General features: G+C 38.6%; 1 protein-coding gene across 4 annotated transcripts in view; it reads left to right on the forward strand.

Moving 5' to 3' along the window:
• Pik3c2g (phosphatidylinositol-4-phosphate 3-kinase catalytic subunit type 2 gamma) overlaps positions 1-22,841 on the forward strand; it is a 402,869-nt gene that overhangs the window by 261,018 nt on the left and 119,010 nt on the right. For all 4 annotated transcript variants that reach the window (XM_029563391.1, XM_029563392.1, XM_029563394.1 and 1 more), the window contains 6 exons: positions 2,917-3,097; positions 7,410-7,517; positions 12,226-12,318; positions 13,634-13,763; positions 18,394-18,530; positions 19,804-19,973. In XM_029563391.1, the coding sequence (XP_029419251.1) occupies positions 2,917-3,097; positions 7,410-7,517; positions 12,226-12,318; positions 13,634-13,763; positions 18,394-18,530; positions 19,804-19,973 (819 nt within the window). The remainder of the gene's footprint in view (positions 1-2,916; positions 3,098-7,409; positions 7,518-12,225; positions 12,319-13,633; positions 13,764-18,393; positions 18,531-19,803; positions 19,974-22,841) is intronic.

The raw sequence follows: 22,841 nt of genomic DNA on the forward strand, positions 1-22,841 counted from the left end.
ATCACTTCAAACTTGCAGGGACAGAATTTGAAATACTTTCTACTTTGAAAAAGTTGGGCAACTGAGAGAGTTCTGTGCAGTAGCTTAAAAGAATAGAATCCTTCTCACAGCGTAGAGTGTGCCGTTTTGATTTTTGTGATGCAGCTTCTAAGTTGATATAAATAGGCTCATATGGATTTGAGATAGACAAGACCCAATTCTCCCTAAGGGTATGGATGCAGTGTTTAAGCCAGGCGGATTCCCCAAGAATAACCACAAATGAACAGTCTGAGCTTTCTTAGCTCTGATGTGTTTTAGAACATGGCCACATATTCTTTATGCAAATCTTCTTCCACTGTGTTTTATTTTAGATGAACAATCAAACTGGCTTTTAACTCCATGAACGATAGAGTGAAAAATACATTGCTCAGAAAAGAATCAAATTCACTTCGGATTGAAAAAGAAATAAAAGTATCAGGAGCATCAATTAACTATCCAAGTCTATCAGTCCCTATGACATCAAAATATAGCTTTTCTTTCATTATTTTAGTAAAGAGGTATAGATTCCTTTTGTGCCAAAAACTTCTTTTTATTGTATACACATAGCAGCCGGGTGGTTATAGATTTATATTTATGAAGTGGAACAGGTTAAAAATATTTCAGAGCACTAGTAACTCAATATTCAAGGTGTAAGAATATGCTGACAAATATCAGTATAGGGAATAGAAATACTCTATCCTTCAACTCCCTAGTCACTGAAGCAAGTAAACTGTAAAATGGCGCATTACCACCATCCTCCGAGTGCTGTGAGAATCTGAAAGGCATACAGCCCTACATAAAATATCTTGAAGACAACTTCGGGCATGCTTGAATTTGCAGCCTTGTGTTCATGTGCATGACAGCACACATTTTCTTAGAATCTCCAAGCATATGATTCATATTACATGGCAGACACTTCAAACTCCCATCAAGAGGGTGAGAAGAGAAAAGTTCTCATTATCGGCTCTTCTATGGACATAACAAGGTATCAAGTATTGCGAGGATATTTTTCCTACAAGATATCCTCGGCTTCTTGAAGTTCTTGGTGAATATATGTTTTAATCCTTCTCAGAAGTAAACAGGACTGTTATTTCACATTAAGTTGTACTTTAGAAAGAGAAAGTAAACAGCTAAGACAAGCTGGCTTCATGAGGCTGATGAAAGAGCAGACATCGACTTTTTACAATTGCAGACTCCTTCAGCCGATTTTTATTTTATTATTTTTATTTTATGCATATGTATTGCCTGCATGTGTAAGTGCACCCATGTCGTGCAATGCCCACAGAGGTCAGAAGAGGGCTTTGGATTCCCCTGGAACTAGAGTTAAGGACCGATGTCAGTCACTATGTGAGAGCTGGAAACCAAACCTGGATCCTCTGCAAGAGCAGCCAATGCTCTTAAGCACTGAGCAATCTTTCCAGCCCCTCAACCAATCTTTAAATGTAAATGTGTAAGAACAAAATACACTGAAAAAATGAAAACAACCTTTCAGAGATGCAAAGCTTGCAATAAAGAATGATTTATACCGATTGCTAACTTGACATGATCTAGAATAACCTTGGAGACACGTCTCTGACCATGTCTGTGAGGGAGTTTGTAAGTTGCCTTAAGTGAATTAGGAATATGCGGCCCTAAGTGTGGGAGGCACCACCATTCCAAGGGCTGGAGGAGAAAGCTAGTAAAGCCCCAGCATTCAAAGCTCTCTGCTTCCTGACTGTGGATGCATTGTGATCAGATCCTGCCATGATGGACTGCACCCTCAGAATGGGAGGAAAAATAAATCCTTCCTTCTTTAAATTTGCTTTGTCAAGTTTTCTGTCACAATAGTGAAACAACGAATACACTCACCTATGCGTTTTTTGACTGTTATACCAAAAATTCTTGTTTTTTACAGTATTCTATTCTCAGAATTTTCCTCTAGCTCCTTGAATGCTGTTTTTCAGAAAAGGAGAACATGGAAGACTCAAGTTTAGAAGAATCAATCCAAGAGTTAATTAAATTTCAAAGGAATTGTTCTTTTTAATTCTATCTCGTGTTTTAGGGCATAATAGAAAGTCAAGTTTTAGCATATTATAATTGTTTTCAACACTGTAGAAACTGCCACATGACAGATGAGTGGTCAAATGCCTGTTACTGCTCCCTTGCCTAGCAAAGCATTCCCACTTCTTAACCCTCTGTACTGTCCGTGAGCAGAGTGGACAAGGGGAGGTTGCAAAGTGTTGATAGACAGGCTTCATGGTTTAGGAATCCCTAGAACTTACATGGTACTAAACACCAAGTGTGCTAACACTCTGTATTCTATACCACACTACATAATGAGAATCATTACAAATAAAAAATAATGTTTCAGCCTAAGTAATTTACAAATAGTAGAGCTGGGAATTGAATCAAGAAATTTCCCAAAACGAATCCAAAACAACACAGCCTCTTGGCTCTACAAAGTCTTAATGTTATCAAGGGGAAGTGCTGAGGTGGGACGGGGCATAATACATAGGTTTGTGATGGAATTGGGACATTATGATTTGAAGAAAAGGTGGGCTTCCTGGTTAAGGCACAATATAGCATCATCACTTGTAAAAAACTATTTCTAAAGTTCCTTGCCCGTACTTTAAATGGCCTGAGATTTACAGAGATAAGCATTTGTTATAGAATCAAGAAGACTGAAAGAAGAAAAAGCGCATTGTGAATTGAAATGAGAAGTGGCAGCTTTCTAATGGATTCTTCTTTCTTGGAATCTCATTAGCTATCAGATGGAATTTGATGATCCTCCCTCATTCTAAGCTGCTAACCTGCCCCGAGCTAGCACATACAGATCAGTCTGAAATATATTTATTGTTGCTTCTGGAGGTAGTTAAAAAATCAGCTTTAGATACGAGACTTCTTTTTTCTTACCTCCAGGCTGCTACAAGATGCACAAGGGGAAGCTTGTTTTAAAAGCTGGTATCAGAAGCTGTTGGCTGCTCTCCAGTTCTGTGCAGGAGAAGCCTTGACTGATGAGTTTTCCAAGGAGATGAAACTTGTCCAACTTCTGGGCAATATTGGGGAGAAAGTCAAGTCGGCCAGTGACCCTCAAAGACAGGTTGGTTAAGAAATAAATCTTCAAATGGGGACTATGATTTAACTTTGAGTCATTGGTTTCAATTTCATATCCTTTAATACATTTAGTTATAAGACATTTAAATCAATTCCTTTAATCCAGGTTTCCTTTTCACTCACTTTCTTAAAGTTAATGGTATTTCCAGTCACTTGGCGTGATTATCTTCCTGATACAAGTAACCCTGTGACACAGAGGGGGTCATGAGAAGAAGTTGCCAACCTAAAGGCAGTTTGAGCAAAAAGTCCTGCTGATATAATTTTTTAGAGACAGGGCCTCCCCATGCTATGCAGACCAAGCTGGCTTCAAAAATCACAGAGATCCCCCTGCCTCTGCATCCTGAGTGCTGGAATTAAAGGTGCGCACCACAAGGCTTGCTGATATAATCTTAAAAGAGCACCAGAAACAAACTCACGGGAAAAATACACAATCTAATTCTACATTCTCCTAACACTGTCCTGACCAAAGGCACATTTTAAAAATCGGGGGGGGGGGGGGGCAGGGGAGAAGGAGACAGTAATAAAATTAACTAAACAAGCATCAGTAGTACTATGGAGAGTAATATTTTTATATTAAGATTTGCAGATTATAATCAAAACATTTTGTCTCTTTCTCACTGTTAGAAATGCACCTAGCTATTCTTTTTCTTGATCTCAAGGAGTCACATTGGCTCTTTTTAATTATCTACATCATTAGCTCTCTTCACTGATAGAGACCGTTAAGGAGGTTGTATTAAGTTCAGTGTTGAGCAAGCAGGGAGAGACAGTGGACATCCACCCATTGCAGTAAGAACATTATCCAACACCAGTTGAGTGCTTGCCAACAACTAGAAGTTAAAGATAAGAAGATGACTTAAACATGAGCCTTATCCTCAAGAAAACTCATAGTTTCTTTTCACTCGTTGTCTAAAATCAACAAGAGTTTCAACGAAAATAGCAGCATACAAAATGTCCTGAGATTCATTCCCAAACTAGAATTCTTCTTACTGGAAGTCACTTTATTTAATAGAAACCACAGAAGCTGTGCTGCCTCACCTATGTAGGAGGAAGTGAAAATACAAAGCATAAATAGGGAATTTATTTTTAAGTGGAAAACATATAAATTCAGGGAAAAGCTCCAGAAGTCTAACGTAACAGGCAATACGCTTTAAATTTTTCCTACGGTTTCTTCATAGTTCTTCAAAGTCATTAATTATTTTCTGATGTTAGATAAAAAAAATGATAGCAAGTAAAATAAGTGGATTGAGTGTTCCAGAAGTTTGGGTTTAGGTTCATTTCTTAACTTGTGTTTTAGAATCCCTCAGGGTTCAGGTTCACACTACAGGTAAATAAGCCTGGTACCTTTCTAACAACTTGTACCAACCTCCATAGTGATGCTGGCATTATTCACTCTAATAAACATAATTCTCTTGCCTTAACTGGTAGCTTTTGAGAAAACATATTAAAAATAGGGTGAGAATAAACAAGAGGCAGGAAATGTTGGAGGGGGTAATTTAAATATTTTATTTTAAAGAGTTTCTAACTAAGGGGCTGGACAGAAGGTTCAGAGGTTAAAAGCAAAATGTCCTCTTACAGAGGACCCACATTCGGTTCCCAGCACCCACATAGTGACTAACAACCATCTGTGACTCCAGTTCCAGGGGATCTGACACCATCTTCTGACCTCTGTGGGCATTGCAGAAGAATGTCTAATTAAGCATCATTAGCACCATTTTTACCCCTCCTTCTCCCCTTCAATGAGGAGAGCTCTTTTTGTTGAACTTTTTTTACACTTTACTATAGTTCAGTATTTTAACTTAAAAAAAAAACTTTATGGAGAATTTCATGCACGCATATAAGGTGTTTTGATCAAACCCACACCCACTCCCTCCCCTCCAACATCTCCCATATCTCCCTATCACTTTTCTCTGACAACTTCATGTATTCTTTCTTTTGTTCTTTCTTTCTTTTTTAAATGGGGTTTTTTGTTATTCTAACATTCCCCCCTCTGAAGAGGTAACCCTAAAATCTTTTAGGGATCAGATAAGAGCTCCCAAATAGTTTTGACATTTTTTTGTCTTTGGTACAGAGCATGTTGCTAAGAGGCCCAAGGACATTTTGACTTTTAGCCAAGAAACTGCCTACTTTTCTTTGGGGTCCTTTGACCCTAACTACCTAGCCAATTCCTACCTCCTATTCTTTCACACCATCCTCTGAAGAAGTTACCCAAATTGCCAACAGCGAATCGGGATGCAGACTGCTCTGGCTTCTTCCATTTCAGTATTTTTTATTGAGAATTTCACACATGCTTGTAATAGGTTTTGATCAAATCTATCCCCTACTCCACCCCCCTTCAAATCCTCTGGTATATCTTCAGGACCACTTTTAGGTCTAGTTTCACACACTCTTCTGTAAACCCCCTGAGTACCCTTAGTGCTTCCTGTATGTGCATGAGTGTAAAACCATCTGCTAGAGTATGGATAGCCTACTGAGGGCCGTGTCCCTGAAGAAAACTGACTCCTCCTTCCCAGCAGCCATCAATTTCTAATAGCTCCTCAGCTGAAGTGAACTTCATGAGCTCCTCCCACTCCATTCTGGGATCAACTAGCTTGATCTTGTGCAGATCATGTGCATGCAATCCCAGCTGCTGTGAGCTCATGTGTACAAGGCCCTATCGTGTCTAGGAAACACTATTTCCCAGCAATGAACAGCTCCCTTTGTCTCTTATGATCCTTCTACCCTATCTTCCATGATGATCCCTAGATAGCTCTTTTTAAATTTAATTTTATTTATTAGTATTATATGTATGTGCGGTGGGGGTCATTGCCACACATGCCATGGATGGTCATGAGGAGGTCAGAGGACAACTTCTAAGAAACTGTTCTCTCTGTCTCTTGTGAAATCTGGGCATAGAACTGAGGTTGTCTGGCTTGCTTGGCAAACACTTTTACCTGCTGAGCCATCTCACCAACCTTGGTAGCTATCTTTTAAATTTTATTTTATTTTCTGCTTGAAGAAAAAGCACTAAATGACATCTAGCCATACAGAATAAAGAAGAGGTTTTACTCAAGGAGGATGGTACCAGGGACTCATATCTATTAACCTGTCCCCTTAGATTTTATGTAACTCAAGAGAAATTGGGAAATTAGGAATAAACAGAAATTGAGAGAGGAAAATGGTTCTGTTTACCAGGGAGAAAAAGACTCATCCTTTTTCCTTTCCTGTAGCAGTATTGCAACTTTATAGAAAACATGCTACAAAAATCAGGAAGTATGCACATGCTAATTTAACTGTAAGATAAGCTGTCTGCACTATTGGAACCCGTTTCCCCTGTGAGAACTATGAGATTTCTGGGGAAACTTTAAGTCCTTGGGGTCCACTGATTTAAGATCCCTCTTTCAGGAGCAGAGTTCTGCTTCTAATAAGTTCATCAGGCAAAGCCATGTATAGATCACAGGAAGAGGACAGACACAGAAAGATGTCAGGGTAGAATTTTGCCTCATTCTACCCTGCTACTCTAGATCCTGAGAGAAATGGATTCTGTTATTTGCCAATGAACCAAGAGTAAGAGATAAGAAACTCTCAAGAGTTAAGAACCACTAGCTGGAGTAAATTTCATCTATAACCTCAGGCTTAAGGAACTTTCAAATCTAGGATAAAGGGAACGTTTTGTTTTAGGATGTATTATGATTGTCCTCTACCTCTTTTTGTAGGGGATGCTGAGTTCTAAAAGTGGTATTTGTAATCTCTGCCTTCCCACAGGCTCTGTGGACTATGAAAAGTAGTAGAGATTACAAATACATGCATTGGCATATAATAAACTAGTTGTTCGCATAAATTATTATTCCTGTCAGCATTATTGCATTGACTAATGTATGTAAATTATTTTTGTAAACTGCACTATTATTATCAGCTCAGTAGTTTATAAATGAAGATTTCAGGAAATTATCAGAAAAAGATCTAGTTAATAGTTACTTAAAGCAGGGGTTTCAAATTGGTGGACCACAGATCAAGTCCAGCTCATTGTGTGGTATTTGAACAGCACAACGCTTTGTTTGATATTTGCTTTTAGTTGAACTTGAGGTCACTGAGAAAGAATATAACTCTTTGGTTCCTCGTTTTCACCAACACTTCCTGTTGTCCTTAGCCTCCTGCTCCATCATCCAGGATTCTATCATCCCCCTGACCCTGAAGCCATTCACACACACTACCACTGAATTAAAGATTTTATTTTCTTAACACCCAAAAGACATAACTCAAAAGAAGAATAAAGCTCTTTACAATCTCTTAAATACTTTTTCTGATTATCTTTCTCACAGGATGTTCTAAAGAAAGAGATCGGCAGACTAGAAGAATTCTTTCAAGAGAGAAATACTTGCCATCTTCCCTTGAACCCCGCTCTGTGCATAAAGGGAATTGATCGCGATGTAAGCAACCTGATTCAGTGTTTCTGTTTTGTGTTCTTTAGACCGTTGAATGTTTTATATAGAATAAATAATTCACAGATGAATATTGCAATTATTTTAAGGAACGTAATTGACCCCCATCTACAATATTGTCTGTTGGATTCATTATGGCCATTTGGGATGACATTGAACTTGTAGTATGATTTTTTTTTTTTTACACTGAATGGATTTTTTTGTGGATCCATCCAGCGTGACTTATTTGGAGACTCCCTGCATGGAGCTTTTCCGTTTCTCTCTGAGTCATTAAGGGATGGGCCAGGTGGGAGAACTGATTGAAATTTCCTGCCTCATTTATATTACATGTGTATCATGTCTAGTACATTAATAATAGTCATTAGCTTTATCGGCTCCATTTTGATTCAATTTAATATGTATCCGTGCCCAAACACAGTGTGTTCTGTGAACGGTTTTGTAATTTTACTTGTGTCTATAGAGCCTTTCCTGGTATTGTCAAACTCTTAACCTCCTCTTCCTAACCCTCGGTCACATTGTACCTCCTGAGTCACCTTTCTCTGACTTCGAATCTTTCTTTCTCCTTTGTTCCTGCTAAGCTTTTTTATCCTCCTTCTCAAAAACGCCAGTGTAGAAAGACAGTAATAGGGGAGATGATTGATAAGTAATATTTAAGAGTGAAGAGATTAAGCTATCATGCATGAACAATACATGATACTTTAGTCATAAGACAGCAAAGAAAACAAGCCCAAGAGTTAGGAGGAAAAAGTGAACTATTATTAGTATAAATGTAATATGATTTGCTAAAGACTCGACACTATCATCTTTATAACTTTGCTACTGTCAAGACCCCCTCCAAACTGATATGCTTCATAAGCATATTTTATGTATATTTTAATGAAGTTTTATGTATTTCATATAATAGATCTCAGTCAAATTTAGACCCCCTCCCCCATCTGCACTCCGGATAGCCCCCTCCTTACTGGATTTCATACATTCTGTTATATGTTAAGACCTATCAAGTCAAGCATTTAAAATAAGGTATTACATTCCACAAATTGACATACAATGAAGGCTAAAACTTACATCGTAGCTAGTGCTGTCAAAATTGCCTGTTTTCGATTGCTAGCAATATTTATTGACTTATGGTAAAGATGGCTAGAAACCAAACACATTGAAGATATAGTATCTTTACATAGAAAGGACAAGACCACTGGATCCAGTTCTTGATTTTTGCCTTTGTGCTTTTGGTTTCTTGTGGTGTGTGTGTGTGTGTGTGTGTGTGTGTGTGTGTGTGTGTGAAGAGTAAAGTGACTTTTTTTCCTCCAACAAAAATTATATGTACCTTTTTATTCAAACAGGCCTTAGGGGTAAGAGGTATTGGTGCTAAGAGGTGGCCCTTGGATATGCTACAGTGAGCTTCCAGGAGCAGGGATCAGCAGCCTGGTAGTGTCTATCCCTCACTCTACCTCTAAGACCAGTCTCTTTCCCTACATGGGCAATACTTTCCCCAAGGCTCAGAAGTTACTCCAAGTTGAGCTATTCCCTTGACCTGTTTGCTCTGACCCTCCATACCTGGAACAGACCTTGGCTTCTGTAGTACAGCAATGAACAGAATTGGCTTTATGAAGTTGGCTTGTGGCATATTTAATCTGTCTCTAATCCTACTAATCAGAAGGATAAGAAGACTTACAGCCGAAATGAATGTAGGAAAGCTCACAACTCATTATACCTGAGAGCATTCTCACGGATAAGAGACATTATAAATGTAATGAATGTGGGAAAATCTTCACTTTTGGTGCTAGTCTCATGGTATATCAGAGAACACATTCTGAGGAGAAACCTGACAAATGCAATGATCCAGGGAAGCTATTTTGGGTAGGTAGAACACTGTGGCTCATAGTTTACAGTGCACCAGAGAGTTCACATTGGAGCCAAATCCTATTAATTCAGTGAGTGTGGGAAAGTCTTCAGGCTGAGTCCACTGCATCAGGAGGAGAAATTTGCCCTCACTCAATTTATTTTGTAAAACATAGCTTTCAGAGGCAGAGAGCAAGGTTGTTAGGTTTGAGTTATGCTCTCTTTTTTTTGGTCTTTTTGAGACAGGGTCTCCCTGTAGCCCCAGATGTCCTGGAATTCACAATGTGGACTAGGCTGGCCTTGAACTCACAGAGGTCTGCCTGCCTCTGCCTTCCGAGTGATGGGATTAAAGGCATACGCCACCAAGCCCGCCTGAGTTATGCTCTTTTTATAAGAATTCTCAGCCATGTGCCCTCAGGGAACTGCTAATTATTATATACAATTCCTTATTTCCCTTTGTGTTGCTGAGGGGTGACCAGACAAGTGAGCTGTGAGTAGCTTACCTCAGCCCTTTTTCTGTTATTGAAAAAGCTAGGACTAGATGTGACTTATTTACAGGCTTCCTCTTTTATTAACTCTTAAAATCTGTGCTTCTCAAAAGCAAAACTCCTACCTTCCTTTCTCTCTTTTACCTTCTCCCTTCCTTCTTCCAACTTTTCCGTTTTACCAGACATAAGATCATCTGCAAGACTCTGATGCCCTCTTTCCTCTCTCGGGACTATGGCCTTCTTAATCTAGTCTTTAAACTCCTGCTTTTAACTTGACATTTATGACTTGCCTTTCTCTACTTAGACAACCCTTCCTCCATCTGTTTGCTCATCTATGTCTCTCACAATCTTCAAGATCCATTTCGCCTCCAAATAACTTTCTTCAGTACTTCCTCATTCAACTATGATAAATTGCTTGGCGAATTTTCAATTGAATGTATATGTATACACATTCATGTCAATTTTCACTGATGTTTTAACGGTAAATATGGTACTTGTTTCTGTTACCATCTGGGTAATGGCTTTCAGATAGTAATTGTGGGTGGTATAACATTTTTGACATGACTTTCAGCAAATATATTTCAAGTGTAAATAAGAAATGAAATAATAAAAGCAGAGTAGTTCCAGGTGAAATAATTAAGAAGAGAGGTTAAAGCCTCCTCCAGCCTCCCTTTGACCTTTGTCTGTTTTTTAGACTTAGAATATCTCAGAGACCGACAAATTGGGTTGCAGAGTTTGAAATCCATAAATCTAGGCTTACAAGATTTTTTAATTCTATGCCATGATGAGATCATATTTTTTTCTTTAATTAACTGATTCTTGCAGCAGAAATTCATTCTTCCCAAGTAGCCTCAACCATAAATCTATATAACTTAAATTGATTCAGTAAGCAAGGGTTTGTGCTTAGCTAGAGGGTATAGTATACTTACGTTAAAAAAAATAGACCCTTTCTTCTCAGCTTGTACAGATTTCAATTGTCTCAGATAAGACTAGTCGTATTGATCCTTCAAGGTACATTTATATCGTATTTTATTGATTTGATAAATTGAATATATCAAATCTCTTTAGTGTTAGTTTAACTCTTTACCATCAGTATGAACTCTCTACTACCCTAGACAAATTCAAACCCTCAAACAAATGAAGGAAAACAAATAACAGAGAAAGCTGAGATGAAAACCTTCCATATCGAGACACTGCAGATGCAAATACAAAATGTGACTGAAAGAAATGTGCAAAGGAAATGTATATTGGGCTGTGATCTGTAAATGTATTAGTTCATATATCTTTCACCAAAATGTGTGAGATAACATGTGTTATCTCCATTTTACATTGGATAGAAACATGATAAGTAATAATATCAAGATCTCACAGCTAATAAGATACAAAGCCCAGTGTTCAATTTATGTCTCTCTGAACTATGGATCTATGCTTCGTTAAAGTGCATTCCAGGGCAGAAATGATTGAAAGGAAATAATATTTTATGTTTTATGCTTTATTTATTACTTTTTATTTTGTGTGTTTGAGAGCATTTCCTGAAAGTGTGTAAGTGCACCTGTGTCATGCAATGCTCACAGAGGTCAGAAAAGACCACCAAATTACCCCGGAACTGGAGTCATGGATGGTTGTCAGCCTCCAGGTGGGTGCTGGGAATTGGACCTGGGTCTTCTGCAGGAGCAGCCAGTGCTTTTAACTGCCAAGTAAGCTCTCCGGCCCACAAAGGAAATGATATTTTAAATAGCATTTATTAACCAATTATAAAAGAACACCTACATACCACTTAGTTTGTTTCAACCTTAAACATATTTCTATTACTTGGAGGGTTAAGAACGCAGAGGAGGGTTTCCAATCTCCCATAAAGCTGGTTTTTCTACCTCCAAGTACCTTAGTTCCTCCTTATTCAATGAGGGTATATTCTAAGACCCCCCTCAATCAATGTGTGAACTCAAGTCCTATATAGTGTATATATAGTATATTTTTCCCTATGGGTAGCATATGCCATGTGACTACACTGCACAACAGTATGTTCACATACTAAGAAAGTAGCGAGATGGCACGTGGCTTCATCATGCTACTCAGAAGGGTGTACAATTTAAAGCTTTAGAATTTTCTATTTAATAATTTTCCACTTTGATTACTTCAAGTACCTGAAGCGGCAGAAATCAAGACACAAAGAAAAGCATACTGTTACGAAGGCTTCAGATTGGTAGACTAAAGTTTGTCTATTTTCAACAAATACAGTTCTTTCTAAGTATAAAAATTATACCTATTTGTTATGTTTGCTCATCTAGCAAATTCTTCAAGGGGCTGTGATTTCAGGACAGGTGTTTTTGTGTTATTGTGTTCAGCATTTTTCTCTGCCCCTCCTATAGGCCTGCTCATACTTCACATCCAACGCTTTGCCCTTGAAGATTACTTTCACCAATGCTAATCTAATGGGCAAGAACATCAGCGTCATTTTTAAGGTACAGTAACACTTCTAAATCTCCAAATTGATTCCATAAGAAGAACTATTGATTTATTACTCACAACTAGAAATGATTGTAGCTGATTTCTTCTGGCAACAACACAGAGGCTTCCCAATTATTTTAAATTCTGCGTTTTTACAGAATCACAGTACCTGCCAAGCTGATTGGCAATAAATCAAACAGTACTGGCTAAAAGCCAGCTGATGTTCAGTGCAAATCTTAAGAAACCGTGTTTGAATAAATGAAAGTATATGATCACTTTTGAATGGCAGAGAAAGTGGAATGTGTGGCCAGCTCCCAGAAGGAGAGTTTTCTTTGGGCCTAGATAGGAAATTAGGATGGAAATTACATGGAAACCAAACAGTATAAACTAACAGCATAATAGCTTTTGAAAGATTTACTTATTTATTTTTAATTGTGTATGTACGTGTGTGTCAGACATGTGAGTGGAAGTCACATGGGAAGAGACGTGAAGCAAGGAGGCACAAACAGGGAAGGGTAAGTAGAAAGCAGGACTTTACCAGTCATCCAGTTAAGTTAGTCCATTATTCAACAAGTCTTCAGCGTGAATCTGTGGTGGATTCTGACTGAGTTTTGAGAATGCGGATTAGCACACTCACACTTTTACTTTGACTCTCAGTGCTCTGTAAATTCTATTTTTCATGAAGAAAAGAAACTCATTTGGGCTGGATTATCTGTGTATAATTTAAAGAACATCTTTTTAGATCAAACTGTTTATTTGTTTTAAAGCACAAAGATCCTTCCCTTTTTGGACCAACTGCATTTCCTTCACCTCTGCTGAGAAATCATCCCTTTATGATGTCTTATTAGTAAAGACAGTTTTCTCTGAAAACTCTCACCACCTCCATAATAGAAGCTGCTGAGTCACAGGGTGCTGAATCATATGTGTGCTATTTATAGCCTGGTGGAGAAGCTGTTGGGTTCTAATTGCAGCACCGAGCATAAGCATATGACATCCAGATATCACTTAGAGATCTTTCTTGGTGGAGTTTGAAACTTGTGTAAACATTCGTTCTGCCTCTTTGCACTAGATTTTGAATCTAAGAAACTGTGGAAAATAAACTGAAAGATGACTATCTTGGGTAGCTCCTGTCATCATTTAAAGGAAAGATCTTGTTCTCTTTGATCTTTTCTCAAAAACACAAGGTACTTTTAATGCTAATAAAACAAGTAAAACCACACTAAGTCGAGCTGGAACTGTATCCAGGGAAAGAAATGACATGGACCGCATTTGAATGCTTTTAATGGAACTCAAGGAGAAACCCAGAGCCTGTACTTTTGTTTCTAACAGGCTGGAGATGACCTTCGTCAAGATATGCTTGTTCTGCAGATTGTTCAAGTGATGGACAACATTTGGCTGCAGGAGGGTCTAGATATGCAAATGATCATTTATAGCTGTCTATCCACAGGAAAAGCCCAAGGTCAGTATAGATTGGAAAATGAGTGGATTTACATTATTTATCTCACTTACCGACTGGTAATGTACCCAAACTGACAGTTCTCATTTTAAGCTACAAACTCAAAGCTCCAAAGAGCTATGTACATTCCTCTTTTCTCAAAGAATAGTTTTTAAAATAAGCATAAAGGTATTAATTATGACTTTGCAATCCTTTGCTTATCTGTAGGAATTAGTTATGTTACTACTATTTTTCCCCATTTCCTAAGATAGTCTTGATGTTCCTTGACATCTGCAATGATAGCATTATGTACCGTCACAATCTAGTACCATACCAGAAAGAGACTTAGATTCAAAAGTAAAAGTACATGGGCTGGAGAGATGGCTCAGTGCTTAAGAGCGTTAGCTGCTCTCCCAGAGGTCATGGGTTCGGTTCCCAGCATCCACATGCTGACTTACAACCATCTCTAGATCCGATTGGCTCCCTCTTCTGGCCTCCGTGGGCATTACATGCACTAGTATACTTACATACACGCAGGTAAAACACTTGTAAGTCCAACTTCCTCCATAACATAATGACCTACTTATTCAAAACAGTTGTCACCACTAATGCAACCTTGATAAATCTGCATATGTTTAAAGAAACCCTAAAATTCTAAGGACACGAAAAGCCTGCATTTATTTACTTTTTAAATTATTTTTTATTTGTGTGTATGATGTGTGTACAAGAACACACAAGCAACAATGCATGTTTTGAGGTCAGAGGACAACTATTGGGAGTCAGTTGTCCCTTCCTCCATGTAGGTGCTGGAGATGGAACCAAAATCTTCAGACTTGTGTGACAAGACCTTTCACCTACTGAGCCATCTCACTAGCCCTAGACTTGCATTTAATTTCTAAAACACTTTTGCGTTGGTATAAAATCAACAGCCAAAAATGATCAAACATGCAAACTTTGAACATACTTCAAATTTCTTTTGCTTTGTAAAAGCCCAGAAGATGGAGAAGATTACATATTTTAAGTCCTTTATCTGTTCAAGGGAGGGGGGAGGTATTCATTGTATATTTTGCAGTCTTGCTGAATTTCACATTAACCCATAGATTTTTCATAGGCAATTTCTTTTAATCAATTAGTTAATTTTATTTTATTTGATTGATTGATTTTATTTTTATTTTATGTGTATGAATGTTATACTTGCATGTATGTAAGTGTACCTGTGTCATACAGTGCCTACAGAGGAAAGAAGAGGACATTGGATCCCCGGCAACTGGACTTACAGATGGTTGTTAGCCATCATGTGGGTGCTGGGATTTGAACTTAGGTCCTCTGCAAGACAGCCAGTACTCTTAATTGCTGAGCCATCTCTCTAGCCCCCTAATTTTTATTTTATGCATATGTGTGTTTTGTCTGCATGTATATTAAGTTCCCTTGTATCATGTAATACCCAAGGAGGCCATAAGAGGGCATCAGATACCCTGGAACTGGAGTTACAGATGGTTATTAGCCACGATGTGGGTGCTGGGAACTGAACCCAGGTCCTATAGAAGTGCACCAGTGCTCTTAACCACTGAGCCATCTTTCCAGCCCCTCATGGACTATTTCTTGGAAGCATGTCATGTACTATGACCATACTCACCCTACTCTTCTTGTCTTCCTTTCTTCTCCTCCTTCTTTACTGCTTTCATGGCATGTATAAATGGTTTATCTATCTATAAGAAACCTAGGACCTACAAATGAAAAACACAATATTTGTCTTTCTGACTCTGGCTTGTTTCTCCTAATGTAACATGATGGTCTCCAGTTGCATCTATCATCCATCAAACAACATCATTTTGTCCCTGTAATAAAACACCATGGTGTTTATGTACCTCATTTTCTTTATCTGTTCATGTGGTTTTATTTGCTTATTCTGGAAAAAGTCCCTCAATTATATAGTCTTTTTTTTTTTAAGCTACTGTTGAAACTTATTGCTGCAAAGGACCCGTCATATTAGTTCCCTCTCTTCCTGAGGCCCCAGCATCAGGCTCAAAACCCCAGGCAGTAAGACTTGAGATGTTAGCTGCTGAGTGCAGACTCCCAGCCCAGCTGACTTAGAGGGAAGACCCAATTCCTTTCATTCCAACAGCAGTGATCTTGCTCCATGCCAATTGCCCCACCCCTGAACCTTTTCCACTGTTTTAATTCCTTAAGGGCAGTCTTTTATTTTGGCTACCATGAACTTGTCATTCCTTGAATTCTACTCTCTTGTTCACACAGACGTGACCTAATTCTTTCATTTCTTAATCTGCTGAAAAAGTAAGAATAAAACCAAATGAGCCAGACTGAGCTTCTTGATGCCACTCGGAGACCACTTGCACTTTTGAAATTGAATAACCCTTGATCTTGATGGAATGCTCTCATTCCATCTACTCACCTCTGTTTGTCATTGTAGCATCTAACCAAGGCAAAATCTTTCAAATTCTTCTTCAGCAGAAATAGGGAGTAAAGCAGGTGTCATTTTTACAATATTGCATTGCATTTTGTCATCAGATTTTGAGAGTTATCTGATGACTGTTGTTCAAAATTTTAAGAACTTACCCATCTCTCTAGCCACATAGCTCTGTTTGTGCCTCTCAGACTGCCAAGCATTTGATTCTGCAATTCTTACTATGTGCAGATTGTGAACATCAGAAAGTCTAGATTTTCATTTCTTTCAGTGATTTTATCTATAAACCTGTGCATTGAGAGATATTTGGGGATATTCATCCTGGGAGAGGTTTAAATACTGTTTAAGCCACTCTTAAAGAAGGCCTGAAAATATTTATATCCTAATAACTTGAGAAAGCACACTGGAAGTCCTTGATGGATGAATGGCCATTGGAGTGAAGGTTCTACTTAAGTTCCATCAATATATGCCCCTTTTAAATGAAATCATTATTATGGCTTCTCTTTCAAGTCAACTGAAGCAGGTAGCTTCCTCCATGGCTAATGCAATTTTTCTCTTTGCTCCCAGAAATCTAACATTTAACTACAATGCTTTTGTTAGCCTGAACAAAGTTTTACTTTTAACTTTTCTGTGTGTTTATGTGTGCATGTGTGTTTGTGTATGTGTCTGTGTCTGTTTTGTGTATGGTATGCATAGGTGCATGCTGTGTGCATGCGTGCATCTGTTTTGTGTACAGGTGCACATAGGTGTGTGCTCTGTGTGTGTGTGTGTGTGTGTGTCTGTGTGTCTGTCTGTGTCTGTGTTTTGTGTATGGTGTGCATAGGTGTGTGCTGTGTGCATGTGCATGTCTGTTTTGTGTACAGGTGCACATCGGTGTGTGCTCTGTGTGTGTGTGTGTGTGTGTGTGTGTTGTGTATGGATAGACATATATGTGAAAACTAAAACTTGAAGTGAGGTGCCTTCTACTGCTTTCCACTCTATATATGGAAGCAGGGTCACTTCTTACGATTTCTTCTTTGTTCTTGAGAATATCATACAGGAGGACGAAATAGGATCCTATCTACTCCCCATTTTCCCTTCCAACTCTTCCCATATCTGTCTGTCTTCTGAATAAGATGTGGCTATTGCACTTCAGAGCTCACAATAACTGTAGTGACCTGCGCAAGCTAAAACCAGCCGAAATTCCAGCATAGAGGGAAGACATGATCTCCAGGCCCCAACACAAACACTGGAGCTACTGGCAGTTGATAGTCACTGGGAGAGGGAGACTCATTCTTCTTTGGTGATGTGGTCACTGTAGGTTTCCCAGGCTCTGACGGGTGGCCCCACACCCATTCACATATGAGCAGCACTAACTGACTTAGAGGCATGAAGAAAAGAAGGAAGAGGAGGAGGAGGATGGAGAGGAGGAGGGGGGAGGAGATGGGAGGAAGAGGAGGAGGAGGAAGAGGAGGGGGAGGAGGGGAAGGAGGAAGAGGAGGAGGAGGGGGAGAAAGAAGAGGAGGAGGGGGAGGAGGAGGGAGAGGAGGATGAGGAGGGAGAGGAGGAGGAGGAGGAGGGGAAGTATCTCTTGCTGAACCCAGAGTTTCAGCTACTCTAGCAAGCCTGCATGCTCTGGGATCCCTATTATTCACCTGCTGAGGGCTAAGATTACAAGTGCACTCCCACACCCACCCAGCATTTAAGTGGATTCTGGGATCCAAACTCCAGTCCTCAGGAGTTCTTGGCCAGTGTTTTATCCATTAATCCATTTCTTCAGGCTCCAGAATACAGATTTTTTTATCATATACTGGTATGTTTGCTAAGGGAATTATATTTTGTTTATGGAAGATACAAACATGTTCGCTATACAAACTCGAGTGTCCTCCATGAACTGTCAATGAGTAGCACTCCATCCATGGGATTGTCAATCCTCTCCTCTAGTGACTATTGGGTCTCCACAGGGTCATCTTGATGCGCCCTCTGTCATAGTTCTAGAAAGAAAACATTAAGCTGCTTCTGATGAATCTAATGAAAACCCCACAGTTACTAGACTTGATGAGATTTTGGAAGGATGAGCAGTAGCCCACATGCCCCCCCCCCAGGCTTCTGCAGAGAAGGTTTGAAAGGCAAAGGAAATCCAACCCGTGCCAACAACCACTGTTGCTGCTCACATCAAGGTCTGTGGCCTAAGTATTCTTCCTGAGGTGAAACAAGGTTAGTTTCCATAATCTCTTTGTTATTATCTAGGATTGATAGAGATGGTACCCGATGCTATAACCCTTGCAAAGATCCATCTGCACTCGGGGCTGATAGGACCACTGAAAGAAAACACCATCAAGAAGTGGTTCAGTCAGCACAACCACTTAAAGGAAGATTATGAAAAGGTTTGTCCTGCTGGAACTAATTTTAAGTAAGGTACTTAAATAAGAATAGGCTCTGGTCCATTGGATAGTGTGACTTATGGGAAAATAAATTAAGTACACCTTGAGTTCTAATTCACTCAGTCATCAGCCTAGAGAGAATGACCCAATTTAAATAGCATATTAATGAGATAAAAATCTTTTCATTTGGTTTCCTTCTGGGTGAAATTTCTGGCTACTGGTAAAGAATCTCTTTCCTTAGCTGTCTCTGTTACAGCAATCTCACTCCAGAGATGATGCCTCCTGAAACTATTCCATCTTAGTAATTTCTACTATAACTTCTAACTACGTACACAATCTCCAATTTTCTAAATCAAGCCCCTTTGCTAAAATTTATTCTGCTATGATATACTCTATGTTTTCATCTAACATTGTTAAATGGCTCGTGGAATATAAGATAGAAGGAAGATAGATGATTGATAGATAGATAGATAGATAGGTAGATAGATAGATAGATAGATAGATAGATGATGGATAGATGATAGATAGATAGATGATAGATGATAGATAGATAGATAGATAGATAGATGATAGATAGATGATAGATAATAGATAGATGATAGATAGATAGATAGATAGGTAGATAGATAGATGGATGGATGATAGATAGATGATGATAGGCAGATAGATGATAAATAGGCAGATGATAGATAGATAGATAGATAGATAGATAGATAGATAGATAGATACAGACAGACGATAGATAGATGATAGGTAGGTAGATAGATAGATAGATAGATAGATAGGCAGTTAGATGATAAATAGGTAGGTAGGTAGATAGATAGATAGATAGATAGATAGATAGATGAATAGATAGATAGATAGATGATAGAAGATATATGATAGATATATAGAAGATAAAAGATAGATAGGCAGATAGATGATAAATAGGTAGGTAGGCAGATAGATAGAAGATGATAGATAGATAGATAGATAGATAGATAGATAGATAGATAGATAGATAGATAGATAGATAGATAGATAGATAGATAGATTTAGATAGATGATAGAGGATAGATAGATGATAGATGATAGATAGATATAGCTAGATAATTGATAGATAGATAGACAGATAGATAGATAGATAGATAGATAGATAGATAGATAGATAGATAGATGATAGATTGATATAGATGATAGATGATGGATGAATAGATAATAGATAGGAAGAAATAGATAATTGCAGCTGCTTTTTTTCTTTGTTGACTTTTTTGTGCCATTGTTTCTCAATGGATAGGCCTTGAAGAACTTTTTCTACTCCTGTGCTGGCTGGTGCGTGGTAACGTTTATCCTGGGAGTTTGTGACCGACATAATGACAACATCATGCTGACAAAGTCAGGCCACATGTTTCATATTGACTTTGGAAAGTTCTTGGGTCATGCACAAACATTTGGTGGTATAAAAAGGTCAGTACACAAACATTTATTACAGTAATTAAGCAATGTCCTAAATAATATATAACATATAATGACATAAAAGCCTAGCAAATGACTGGTCCCCATGTCTCAGATTCCCCCAAGGTAATATAAATATGATTGTATATCTAACAATATGGAAGGAAAGATTTTTTTCAATAAATTGTTAATGAAACAGCATTTCTTCAAGCTGTTAAGAAACTAAATTAGTCTTCCACAAGCTGCTCATCCTATTCCACCCTGACTTGTTTCAAATAATACTTCTGTTCTAATGAGTTTTAAATGGGAAACAAGGTATGATTTGATGGTCTTGGTCCATTTGATACATTTTCTGTAGGAAATTGCCACCGCTACTTTAGACATCATAAAGCTAGCATACTCTCTGCCTTCTTTTAACCTTTAATTATTCCTCAGGTACTTAGTGAGCACCCACCGGTCAAAGCACTAAGGATCAAAGAAAGAACAATAGTACAAACCCTGATCTCCTCAGAGGGGAGACAGGCATCACTGTGGTTTGAAAGTGGTATATCCAATAGTTTCATGTGGATTCTTGGTCTCCAGCTGATGGTGCTGTTTTAAGTTTTGGAACCTTCGAGAGGTGGAACCAAACTAATGGAAGTGGGTCACTGGGGCCCCCGTATCAGTAACTTTTCCATTGCTGTGGGAAAACCACTGACCAAAGCAACTTATAGAAGAATGAGTTTATTTAGCTTACGATTCCAATGAGTTAGCATCCATCATGGGAGGGAGGCATGGCAGAAGGAGGTGGCTGGAGCAGAAGTCAGTGATCACATCCTCAAGCAGGCACAGGAAGCAGACAGTGACTGGAAATCTGGCAAGGCTTAAGAACTCTCAAATCTCGCCCCAGTGACACTTCCTCCACACCTCCTAACACCTCCCAGAACAGTGCCACCAACTGGAAACAAAAATGCCCAAAGACTTGGAACCTATGGGGGTTATTTTTATTCAAACCACCACACCTGTCTTAAGGTTTTAAAGCCTGGCTCCATTTCCTGCCTGCTCTCTGCTTCTTTAAGACCTTAAGCCCCAACCATCGTGCTTGACTGTCTATGATGGACTGTATACCTTCTTAAACCACACATTAAAATGCACTGTTCTTTCTTTAAATTGCTTTTGTCAGGCATTTTGTCACAACAAAGAGAAAAGTAGCTAAAAGGGCCATTAAGCAAATGAACAAATGCTGTAAAGAAATAAATTCTTCTATTAGGAAACTAAAGCAAAGAACAGGTATGAACGTGCCTGGGGCAGGCAGAGAAGAAGACATGAAGGTGCAGTAATTGGGCAGCCTGTGGAGATGTATCATGGGAAGAGGGTGCCGGGAAACCAAGCAAATAGCAAGGTGCCCCTAAACTGACCTCTTGGGAAACCTAGAAATCTCAATCCTGTGCCAGCTCTGCAGCTGCTGTAAACTTTCTGACTTCTAAGAGAATATACAGCTTTGAACAGGAAGGATTTCACATCTTGTATATAAACAAGCAATCCCTTTTTATCGCTGTGATTGTAAGATTAGAAAGGATTGACACCAGCTGACTAAATCAAAGGGCAACTCAGCCCCCTCATTGCTTAAGGATCCTAGGGAATATTTGCCTAATCCCTACAATGGAAATAATGAGGAATTTCCCCTGATTTCTGAAGCCAATGGGTTTTCTTTTGCTTACTTATTGTCTTTATTTCTATATTTTCTCTCACAAAGACACAAATTAAAGTGATTAACAAATCACATACCCAAAATATTTCCTTCAGTTCTTTGGTTGTAATAATTTCTATATAGTAACTTCTTCACTATCTAGAAGGTATTGTAGTAATAAATTCAAATTTTGACTCAATAGATCCCCGTAATGATTTTCTCTTATAGACCAAGAGAAATTAAGGAAAGTTTTTATTAATAATATCTATTGCTTTTCAAACTCATTTTTTTAAATTATTATTTTATAAGCGTTATTTCTAATGTATGTGGACTATTGCTTAGGTAACACCAACCTTGTACTGTCTTTCTTTTGTAGCTGTTTTCTAAATAAGCTTAATGTCTCTATAAGCTTTAGTTAATGTCAGCTGCTCTAAAGACAAACTCGTGTGTGTGTGTGTGTGTGTGTGTGTTCAGTCCCAGGAAGCCACCATGCGCTTAATATGTAAACTTGAGTAAATGACTTCTCCGTGCTTCAGTTTGTTCATCAATAAAATGTACTTTTGTTGGTACATTAAATGATTGATATGTGTAAAGGCTCCGAAGGTCGTCACAGATTTCAGCACGATATCCCTAAATTGTGGTATAATTTCAGACACAAGCAAAGATGGCCTGTGCACCTGGCCCACGTGTACTCAGGAGAGCCTAATCTGTGTATGCCTCCTCCACTCTGTCCCTTGCGGCATCACATTAGCAGCTAGAGGTCAGCCATAATGGGAATATTCACACTATGGAAATTAGAGAAAGCTATAAAATTCATAAATGGATTTTCTTCAAGGAAAAAACTCTGCAGATTTTCAATTCAAAAAAGTAAGGGATGATTGAGATGGAAGGAAAAGTTATAGAAATATTAAAAGGGTGAAGGAAAAGAGAAAAAACTTAAATAGCTTGATCCTGCTGCCCCACCCTCCGGGAGCCACATCCATCCTCTCTGCTGAGCCCCTAAGACTGTCTAGGTCCAGTGTGCTTCTCAATAGCAGCCTTTCTTAGCCCTGATTCAAAATTTAATATTGAAAAGAGTCTATAAATATCTCCTTGAAGTGTGTATAGTTCAGTGTCCACATGCTTGTGTAGCACATGGGACTCTAGACAAGCAATAATGTCATAAGGGAGTAAGAAGACAGGTAGGATGGGAAGGAGAAGGGAGGGAGGGA

This window comes from Nannospalax galili, unplaced genomic scaffold (genome assembly GCF_000622305.1).
Source record: "Nannospalax galili isolate Female #2095 unplaced genomic scaffold, S.galili_v1.0 scaffold1230, whole genome shotgun sequence".
In the NCBI taxonomy this organism is placed as follows: Eukaryota; Metazoa; Chordata; class Mammalia; order Rodentia; family Spalacidae; genus Nannospalax; species Nannospalax galili.